Source organism: Girardinichthys multiradiatus, chromosome 18 (assembly GCF_021462225.1).
Source record: "Girardinichthys multiradiatus isolate DD_20200921_A chromosome 18, DD_fGirMul_XY1, whole genome shotgun sequence".
NCBI classification, from domain to species: Eukaryota; Metazoa; Chordata; class Actinopteri; order Cyprinodontiformes; family Goodeidae; genus Girardinichthys; species Girardinichthys multiradiatus.
The window spans coordinates 9,561,067-9,572,483 of record NC_061810.1 but is presented as its reverse complement, the minus strand read 5'-3'; the positions used below and the strand labels follow the sequence as shown (position 1 = coordinate 9,572,483).

At 39.2% G+C, this 11,417-nt stretch overlaps 1 protein-coding gene across 5 annotated transcripts in view; it reads right to left on the bottom strand.

Moving 5' to 3' along the window:
- fam131ab (family with sequence similarity 131 member Ab) overlaps positions 1-11,417 on the bottom strand; it is a 28,592-nt gene that overhangs the window by 3,469 nt on the left and 13,706 nt on the right. For all 5 annotated transcript variants that reach the window (XM_047391821.1, XM_047391822.1, XM_047391825.1 and 2 more), the window contains 3 exons: positions 6,612-6,705; positions 6,330-6,512; positions 492-623 (listed from right to left, as the gene is read on the bottom strand). In XM_047391821.1, coding sequence (XP_047247777.1) covers positions 492-623; positions 6,330-6,512; positions 6,612-6,705 — 409 coding nt within the window. The remainder of the gene's footprint in view (positions 1-491; positions 624-6,329; positions 6,513-6,611; positions 6,706-11,417) is intronic.

Here is an 11,417-nt window from a genome sequence, read left to right as displayed (position 1 = left end):
CAGGCTGGTCCAATTTAGCCATGAAACCTCCCACACTAAAATGACCAGTGTTTCAGTTTCATTGTCCAACCCCTGTAGGTGTCTGTGTAAATAAAAGCTCATTAAAAATGGTCGGCCAGAATGTAAGATGCTACTGGTGTATATATGAATGTAGGTGCAGTACAGTTTATTAATGAATGTGCATAATCAAGATGAAAGCTGTGTTGCACGCACTGCTGACTGCCTTTATAAACCACTAACACAAAATACCCTCACAGATGCTGCCTGTGCAGCACAGGAAATGATATTAAACTTGCAAAAGGAGTATCAAATTACGCAGACAAACAGAAAAATGTCAGGAGAGGATGAAAACTGGGGCACTGGGACAATGAAAGACAAAGAGAGAGGGGGGAGGAAAAGAGAGATGGATATGGGAGACGGTGTCTTATTTAGCTATAAATCAATGGGATGTGATTTAGCTGCTCTGTGTGTGTGTTGGTGTGTGTGTTTACCTGTGCTTTGTGTGGTAGGCTCACTGGCAGGCAGAAAGTCTTCATCATATGAGTCATCGTTGGACTCGTCGCCGTCCACAGAGGACCAGGCCCTCAGCTTAGCCTCGGCGATGGCAAACTGCTCCGCCACACCTGCAGACACACAAATCACACACATGGGCTTGCACAAGCGCACAAGCAATTACATGGTTGGCATGGTAACAAGAGGCTGCATTGTGCCTCGGCATTGATGCAGCTGGTTCCCGACTGACAGATCAGTGTGAGATGCGGTGCACAGCGTAGCATTAGAATGGACACAGACAGAATTCCCATTAAGGTTGGTGTTCCTCAGCCGTCACTTGGCTGGAGCCCTTAAGATGGATGTCACTTGGTGTTAAGTTGTGTTCAGCTACAGGCAAAATTCCCCTTGGTGCAGAGACAGTGAGGTGGAGGAGATACAGGGGAGAAGTGCAGGCTTACTCTGTGCCTGTCCAAAGAATGTGAGGGAAAGTTTAGTGAAGTGAACAACATTTATGTGTTTCTAACTACAGTCAAAAAGATTCATCTCTTGAATCATTTCTAGAAAACACAAAAAAGTCACATATAAGGTGGAGAAGTGAGACAGAGGGCAAAACACATTTACTTACCCCTACAGCGTATTAACAGTCTACAAAACAAGGTGATTGTTTCAAAATTTTTATTGTGAAAAAAGGTTAGTCAACTTTCTTCTTTTTTTATTAGAATAAATTCACTATTTTTAACATTTTACAATTTCTTCACAAAAATGTTTAAAAAGCCCTGCTCTCTGAGCTGTGCAAACGCAGCTGGCTATAAGTGGAAGAGCTGCACAGCGAGCAGCTGAAACACTGGTCATTACATTTTATGATGTAAAAAGCCATGTACTAAATTAATGAATAATGTCTTTTTCTATAGGTTTTGTCCGCACACAATTAACTGGAACTGGAATATGTTATGGGTCGGAATGACCAACAAGTCATAGAAAAATAGGGGGAAACAAGTTAATATTAGCCTAGCACTTTTGGTTCACTGCTCCACATGGCAACATCATCCGCAAGAGAAAGGCATCAATTCATTGAAGACTGTAGCTGGATGTGTTGAGCCAGATATTTAGATGTTTAGAAACATCAAGCTGCAGAAACTCTAGAAATCAAAGAACATGATCCTCACAGTGGTGTTGGCTTTGTCCAGATGACAGTGGGTTTAAATAAATGCTTATTCTTAGATTACATGGACCTGTATTGGGGACAAAAAGTTATGATCAGGACATCCAAGTCAATAATCACATAGTCCCAGCCTGGTGTGACTTGTTAGTTACTGTCTTTATTTGAATATTAAACAGATTAAACCCACCAGTTCTTTATTTTTTGCTCTTAGAGAACCTCTGTCACTTAAACTGGTAGTCGTCCATGGCAGACAAATCCTTCAGCTTAATGAAAGAGTTTCAAAGAATGAGAATCCATCAGGTTCTGTTAGGGGCACACAAGCATGTAAGAGAGGTGAAAGGCCAGGAGAGGAGGCATGTTTGTAGTGTATTTGTTTAATGTGTAACTGCGGCTCCTTTAAACAATAGACTTGAGGAAGTCCCTCACTTGACTGCAAGTCCCTCACTTTTATTTCTTTTAATGTAACTCTGTTCCCCCTCCTCTTCCTCCCTTTTCTTCCTCCCTCTTCCATGCCTTTCTTACGACGGTCTCTCTCAAGAAAAGTCTCTATCAAATCACCTGGCTTTCCTGTTTCCTCATGTTCCCTCTTTTTCTTCTCCCCGCAATCTGTCAGCTCTGTCGCTCACTTCTCATTTTGATTTTCTTCTCCTCAGTTTTCATCTCTTTATGTCTCCTTCTCAGTCTCCTCTGCTCAATGCTCAGTATTCATGCGATGTCCCCCATAAGGAGAGAGATCGATGCTCCCATTCATCTCCCACTGTAGCTGGGCCCTGAACCCTCCTCACAAACACCAGAACATCCTCCCACAGATGGAGCTGTGCAGGCTCATCTTTAGATCTCCTTTAAAAAATCTTTTTTATGTCTTGAGAAGAGGAAGAAAGTGACTGTTCACCTGCTGTAAAGATTCCTTTCAATGTCACTGACCCCCATACAGTACAATAAATACAAGGACTAACAATTATAAGTGAGCGCCCACAGAAAATACATGTTTAGACATCTTTGCACTTTAGTGTGTGCAGTTCTTAAATGATGCTTAGAAACATGTAGGAGGTGCTCTGCACCAATACAATTTTTAATCAAGTTTGTCAAACAGTGCGTTTTCAACCCTATTCAGTTGTGACACATTGTGTTCATAGGATGAAATCCCAGCTTTCTTGTGTCCATCAGGTAAGACATGGCTCACAGATCTTTGTGAGCATAGTGGCAACACCAGGGAGGTAGGCTGTTTTAAGCCAGTCATCTTAGTGAACTTTTTGTTGAATGATTTCAACACTGAATACATTTTAAGATGGAGCGCCAGCAGTGTGGTGTACTAGCCAACATCACATTCTCAGCATCTTCTTATCGTCAGTGGTAATGTAAAGCGAAGAAAATCCATACTAATGTCATACATGTTGTATCTTTTCTAAATGCCAGAATAGTGGGTAAGAGAATCGTTTAGAGAATTTGTTATTATTCCCTAAATATTTGACCTTCTAAACTGCTGGACTAGGAACTAATGTTTTCAACAAGTTTCTCACAATAGTTTTGGCCCAATTCCTGCTAACAGAACTGGTGTAACTAAATCAGGTTTAAATCAGGTCTTGCTTGGTGACATCTTTTCAGGCCCATGAATTCCTCATGGGCCTGAAATTAAGGTCTGATGATGGCTACTCCAATACATTGACTGTGTTGACCTCAAGCCATTTTGCAACTCATTTTGGTGGAGTGCTTTTATCTTGGACCAAGCTGCTGGCCAGTTAATAAACAGAAACACCACAAGTGGGAGAATGCATTGGTAAGTATGTTTATTGAGACTGGGATGTCCATCCAAAGGACTATGTGACTGAGATTAAGTTTACATTAAATTGTCTAGTATTTTATTAGTTAATACTATTATGTTCATGTTTGACCTTAGTCTATGGAATATTTTCAGCAACTGCTGCATTTGATCTTGTGGACGGTTGGTTGTTAAATAGTAATTAAATATATATTTTTTTAAATGGTATCTTGTTTTGAGTCTTTAATCACCAACACATATATATATGATTTCATAAATATGATACTCTGACCTTTTTCAATATTGCACCTAAAAATTAACTTGAGCATGACAAATGTAAAACTAGATCTAATGAAAACTAAACTAAGCATTTAAAAAATGACAATAACTAATAAAAACTAGTAAATGCAGCCTAGAAAATAAATAAAAATAACTGAATTATAGAGACAAAGTCACAACAAATAAAACTAAACTGTAATGAAAAATCCACATATATTATAACCTTGGTTTAGACATAGGTCAGTAACAGTTATCATAAGATAATAAATTTCAAGGTTTCAAGAACTTACAGTTTCAAAACCTGAAAAATCTTCCATCGCACCATTTCAATGGTTTAAAAGCCTAAAAGAAAATATCTGAATGACCAAAGTTTTGTCCAAAATGGAGCATAGAGTAATTAATAATAATAATTAATGTGTTAAAAGGAGGTTGTAAAAGAGGAGATATCCTATAAATTATCATATTAAAGAGTAAACCACAAGGAAGCAGAACAGAGAAGGCATAGAGGAAAACCGCTCAGTCACGGTGGCACTAGCCAGGGGCAGAACCTTACTGTGCAAATTAACCTTGAGAGTCTGCATTGCAGGGACAGAGAATGGATAAAGAGCAGACAGCAAGTGAAAACGACTGAAAAAGAGGTGTTACAGAGGGCAAAGAGGAGCATTAAAAGGGGGACAGTGTGGGTAGAAGAGCAAAGAGATGAGATAATGAACACAAGGGGGAGGAGGGAATGAAAGAAACATCAGAGATGAGGTGAGTCGGTAACAGACAGAGTCACAGATGGCTGTAAGTGAATGCTTTCAAAGATGAACAAACCTTAAACAGTCTGTGTGAGGAGGGGGAATGGTTAGGGTGAGAACGCATTAGAGCCATTCTCTCCTGTAAAAAGCATGTTTGTCCCTATCCCAAAAATAAATGGGTTTAAATTTTTTTTAAAGAAACTGTTAGGTGGCAACATTTCCTTTGGTTGTTTAACATGCAGGCCAGCATGTACGGCAGCAAAAGCCACTCGCCAATGTATGCATATTTCTGTATATGTTATGTATCATCTTAAACTGCAGATATTTAATTTGATATTTTATAAAACCTATTTTTTTTTACTCTAACCTTCAATATTCATGAGTGAGAGTGAAATAAAAATGCAAAAACAACTGAAAAATGTTTGAATTTCTGCGTCATGCATCATAAAAGTTCTTCTACCTTATTATCACCATAATGAGCAATGAGATGTAAAAGTCTTGTTTTGTCTTAGGCAAAGCAGATGATAAACCATTTGAGGTTTTATTGTGAATGTGCAACATTTTAACTATAAACCAATGTGGCTATAACACTTAATATCATAAAAATTCCAGGTTGCAAGATAAACAAGCCATTTTTATTCAGCTAATGTTTGGTTTAAGCTGTGATGCACCATTGGGGAGTGCTGTGGATTGTAATCCCAGACAAGCCTCCAAATATTACCAACTCTGATTAAATTAAACAGTTAAAGTCCTTATAAGTATTTGATTAATATGAATAATTTCATAAAAATGTGCGTGTGTTGTGTCAGAACAGGAAACACCGAAAAAGTAAATGAAATGTGAAGCGTGTCACTGTCTCTTATTGGCAGGGCCTGTTTTTACCTCCACCAAGGAGGTACTGTTTTCGGTTGAGGTTGTCTGTCTGTCTCTGTGTGTGTTAGCAACTTACAGAAAAACGTACAGACAAAGTCTCATGAATTTTTTTTACCAGAGGTTTGTTGTGATCACTGAACCCATATTGGGAGGTATGTAATCTCTGACTGCTTTGTTTCCTTGGTGTCTTTCTACTCCTTTGCAGGTCCTGATGAGCTGTGGTAACTACCCTGACTTAGAGCTACTGTATTGACCAGTCCTCCCAGGATCTTTAAAGCTGACTGAAGACAACCTCAGACTCTCTCACACAGTGTCAGTGGCATCTATATGCTGACACACTGACACCACTGAACAAACACCTCATATTGGTAACAGCGTCATTTAGTAAATCAATTATTTTTGATATTTTTCCTAAACCTATGTTTCAGTGGGTATATTTGGTCACAGCCTATGATGTACTGTACAGTAAGGCTGTGAAACACTGTTGATTCTACTGCTGTAGAATCTCCTCTCCTATCAGGCATAAAGTGAGTGAGAAAATAACAAAGATGATGTCAAACTGATTAGTCCAGATGAATTTGCTTATCAGGAAATTAAAATGAAGAGGGGTTCATAATGACACGTGTCATCCATGTGTTTCAATCAATACTACAAAGTCACCCCACTGTCTCTTTTATATTCTGGTTGACTTTGTTGAGACATGAATCTGGATGAGATCCAAAAATAGTCATATGCAGCCTAGCCAATCAGATAGTAATCAGTTTAAAATGATTTCCACATGTGTTATATATGACAAAGACATGATTTATTCTTTCAGATAAGGTACCTAGGTAAACATGTATCATGCATGTAAATCAGGTAAGTGCTTAACCCATATTCCCATAGAATTGTCCAAAGAACCACAGCATTGATATAGTCACCAAGAAACAAAAAACGGAAAAATAACTCTTTAATACAGTCATACAGCCTGTGATTTAAAGTGTGGCACAAAAACATCCACTAAATAATAAACCTAATATCTTACCAGCAGCAAAGCGTGCCTCTTGCTCTCCCTCAGTGAGATCAGAGTAAGAGTTGAAGTCTGACTCCAAGGCTGCCGGAGTGTCCATTGGCTTGCACCATCCTTTCCACTCTATCAAGTGGGCTACTCTGCCCTGCGCCATGGCTGTAGGCTTTGTCACATGGTCCTTGACCACCTGTGAAATACCTGCAGGACACATATCAGGAGTTATCCTAAAGCAGGTTCAGTATGTGCATGCATTTCATTGTGTCATTACAAGTTGTTGTTATGAATCCTTGCACTTACCATGCAGAGAAGATCGCGCTAAAGCGGCAATCTCTTGAATGGTAAGAGCTCTTCTTGATTTTGGTAGCATTTCAACAGTGTCATCAACATTCACCTGAAACAAACAGAAATGAATGAGTATACCTTGACCTCACTCAGTAACTCAGCATGAATGTAACCACATCTGAATGCATCATGCTATGACTCACAGGAAAACCTTGTGCCGCCTTTTTGGTGCAAAAGGAGAATCCTGTTGTTAAAGTAACTGGTATATTGTAATATTGGAGGATTTTCTTCATTACACACACACACACACACACACACACTTTCAGAGAATTTTAATGAGTCACAAGCAGAATGACTGACACCAGTGTGCACAAGAAGGGATACAATTCTGCTGACTTCTTTTGCATTGTGAATACAGTTCTCTGCAAAAATGTTTATTTTTAATATGTTTAATATAACAATTGTACATTTTCGCATTTTATAATATTACAATACAAAAAAAAATTTCGGGGTTTATGTCACTGATGAACTAATGCTTACTGCCATCATTGTGAAGCAATAGCTCAGTCACCTTAGCTAGAGAGCCTCTATAAATCTTAACTGTCTAGTCTGGCCAGAGCATCTCAATTGGATTTTGGTTTCGACTTTGACTGGGCCATTCTAACAAATTAACATGTTCTGGTCTAAATTACTGCTTTGTAGCTCTAGCTGCATATTTAGGACATTGTCCAGCAGGAAGCTGAATCTCCAGCTCACTCTCATTTTCTGTGGCCTCCACTCCAGGATTGCCCCGCATTTGCCTCTATCCATCTCCACATCAATTCTTACAATATTCCCTATGACTGCTTTAGAAAACAACCCCCACAGCATGATTCTGCCACCACCATATTTTACCTCGATGATGCAGTTTTAGTTTTCCAGTACACACAGTGTTTTGCATGCAGTCCAAAAGGCATTGTTCTAATCTAACCAGAGCATCTTCTTCCATATGTGCGCTGTGTCCCCTGTGACATGGAAGACGGTTTTTGAATTGCCACTTTTCCATTAAGGCCAGATTGGTCATGAGCTTCTTACCTGTCTGCTGTGTTCCTGGGTCCTCATGTTTGTTCTCTGACAAAAGGTGGATTCCATTTGCTAATTAAATTCCTTCTAAAGTACATTAGTTGGATCCTATTTAGATGTATCAGAGTAGAGGGGGCTGAATACAAATCCCAATTAATAATCCAAATAGAATAAAGTGAAGTCTGTAAAAAACTGTGAAAAATGTCAAAAGTTATGAACTCATTTTAAGGAATGTATTTACATTGATCTTTTTATGTAATTTGTGGTGAAATAGCAATAATGAGATGAAGTTAAAAATGCTTCTGATCTGCTTTTTAAAAACTGCAAGTCACAGAGGTTTAATGCCTTTCTTTAGTAGTTTCTTAAAGTAGACTGTGGGATATTAGCAAACCAGTTGTTGGTTAAGGTAACAGTGATCACTCTACTCAGTTAACTAATTATTGCTATGTTATAGAGCTGCACATGTGAAGGCAAGCAAAACATAAAAAGAGAACACCATGACTAAATTGGTTTATTTTTGCACACTATCCTCACCCAGCTGCCATCCATGCAGGCTGAATGGGACTATATAGGACTGACCAATTAACAAGCATAAAAGAAAAGGATACAGCTTTGCATCCAAACATTGTCACAGATAATTCAAGATAAGCAGACGGGAGACAAAAGCCTGACACCTTCCATCACCCCACCAGCCCTGCATTCTGTAAAGACAAACCACAGAAGCAGTATCAGGTGTTGACGATCTCCTTTGTCTGCTAACTCTTTATAGCTTCAGCTGTTCTCACGTGAGGAATGGACACATCAACAACCAAAGGCCCATTCTGAGCTGACTCTTCCATGTCATTAATATGGCTCAATGCACTTGCCAGAGTGAGCAATGTGATGGCTGCACTGAAGAATATTTCCACAAACAGTAACTTTTTTTCACTTTCAATTGGACAGATCCAGGGATCCTACACATTATTTTCAGGAAAAAAATCCAAACCTTTCCTAACTGAAAAATCATTGGTTCTCTGTCCTTCATGATCATTTTAAAATACAAAATATTAGGGTCAGTGTGAATTTATGGCAGCTACAGTGGGCACAGGCTTTAAATATCGTACCTGAATAACCTGAAGATGGAATGTCTGAGGGAAGGAAGGACACAAGGGAGGAAGGAATGTTGAAAGAAGTGATGAAAGAAGATAGGTAAGAGAGAAGGAAAGATGGGAGTGAGGATGGAGAGAAGTATGCCAGCAAGGAAAGAAGGAAGAGCACAATTGAGAAGTGAAGGATAGACACCACAAAGGAAGGAAAAAATGAAAGAACAGTCACAAGGAGGGAAAGAAGCGACGAAAAGATGGACAAAAGGAATTATTAAAAGAAGGGAAGGGTGAAAGGCAAGAAAGAAAAGAAAGCAATGAAACACACAAGAAGGGAAAGAAGTAAGAGCACAAGAAGAAAATGAAGAACATGGGGCAGAAAGAAATGATGGAGGGAAGGAAACAAGGAACAAAGGAAGGTCAGAATATTTAGAGAATGGGATAGTGAATAAATTCTGGAATTACAAATAAGTTTCTAAAATCTTATTTTCCATGACTATCCAAACCTGGAAAACACTAGAATCAAGTTCCAGAACCTTCCAGAATTTTCCAGACTGTGTAGAAACCTTCCTGATGTCAGATATCTGTCTGAGTTTGTTTGAAAGGTACATCCTTCAACTACTAAACTCCTTACAGAGTTATCTGTAAAACTGTCTAGTCACTCTGAAGTTAAATCCTATATTCCTCCCTCTCATTAATAGTCACCACTGACTGCTAACCGCATTTCCTTTACAGACGCAAGATACAAATAATTATCTTAGGTCATCAAAGGCGCCACCCTGACTTTGACCTTTTAATTTCTCCTAACAGAACAAAACAGTGGACAGAATAACAAACAACTAGTAAAATGATGTTGCAGAAAGTCCCTACGTTAATGGGGATCCCAAGCTGGAGATTGTATCGCCTGCTGCCCTGAGGCGGGATAATCCTCTTGTGCCGCAGAGCAGCTCACAGATCTGAGGGGAGGATAATCTGGAGGAGACGTGACACGTAGCCTCGAGGAGGTTTGGAATGATATATTCTGCTTGGCCTTTTCTGAAAATGAAGGGTGTCCTAGTTAATGTTATTCAGCCATAAATGAGCTTGTTTCATTTTTAAGGTGTAGAGCTAAAAGAAAATATTTCCACTGTGTTGTAGGTGGTCTTACGGGAAACATGCTGTCTTTATCTGGCTAATGCATCTAAAGTTTTTATCCATACAGTTTTTACAACAGAGCAGAACAAGATTAAGGCCAGGACCTATTTGAAGTTTTAGATTGACATATATAAGAGTTAGAGCGCATATAAAAGTGAGTAGAACCCTCTGCTTGTGTGTCATCTTTCTTCTGGCTGACTGTGTTCTTCTATCGATTCCCTCCCACCTCTGCTTCTCCCACTGCCCTACTGAACTGCAGAGCGAGCAAAGAGCGGCACACATGAGTCGTACTCAACAAGAAAGCTGCACTACATCCATTCACATTGCATGCTCATATTTATAATAAGATACACATAATGATTCCTTGACACGGGCGTTAGAAGCTCAAAATTCAACAGTAGTTTACATTTGTCTTTACGTCGCTATTCTTGAGACTCATAAGAACATCACAACAAATATGAAAAAAAAAAAAACAAGTATGGTACAACTACTGACAGCTTGTGCAAAAATAGTATTCATCAGAAAAGCAGCTAAGAAGGCCATGGTAACTCTGGAGGAGCTGGAGAGATCCATAGATCAGGTAGGAGATTCTTTTGACAGGGTAAACATTAGTCCTGCACTCCACGTACCATGCAGAGCAACCTTGTGGAAGAAGGTGCTCTGGCCAGATGAGACCAAAATTGGAATTTTTGGCCAATGTGCAAAGCACTATGTGTGTATTATAGTAACACTGCACATCATACCATACTGAACATACCAGCTTCCTGCTTGTGTTTTTCATAAAAATATGAAAAACTTCTAGGGATGTGGACGCTTTTGTAAATACAAGAACAAATTCTACATGTGGCTTTTAGAGGTATTATACACTAACCAGTTATCACAGTTTGGCAGTTTGACTTGAGAGAATGAGCTATTTTTTTATTATCAAATTTGAATTTCTGTTATTTCTTTCTGTTTTGAAAACATCAACTGTGAAAAACAATTATGGTCCTTTATTCAGAGGCCCTTTCTCCTGCTTCAGAGAACCAATAGTTGGAAGCCATTATGCCAACCTATCTAAGGTGAGCCATGAATGCCTGCATGCAGATTTCTGTTTCATGCTGTGGAAAATAATGTGAGGATCTTTATTCTCCACTGGCACAGCACATTTCTAGCATTCTCTCCATTTTTCTACCCCTCTCAAACCCTCCCTGCTTGTCTAACCTTTTCCACAATTGGAACATTTCTATGGCAACCAGTCATTGTGGAACAATTACTCTACATGCATGTGTGGCTGACGTGCTGATGACGTTGCAGACTTGAAATGTCGTATCACAACTAACTGCAACACCAGCTGCTGCTCTCTGTGAAATCAGAAATCCTGTGATGAAACGATGCTTTCACATGTATTGTGTAGGAAATAATCAGCAGTCAGAATACATTCTCACATCAAAGACGCAGCATGTCTCTCTAGGGTTCTGGCAAATAGGAATGCATTAGGGAGGAACACCTCTGTGATGCAGTGAGCTCAGCAGTCTAGCCAACTCCTCTTTTATGGTGGCCA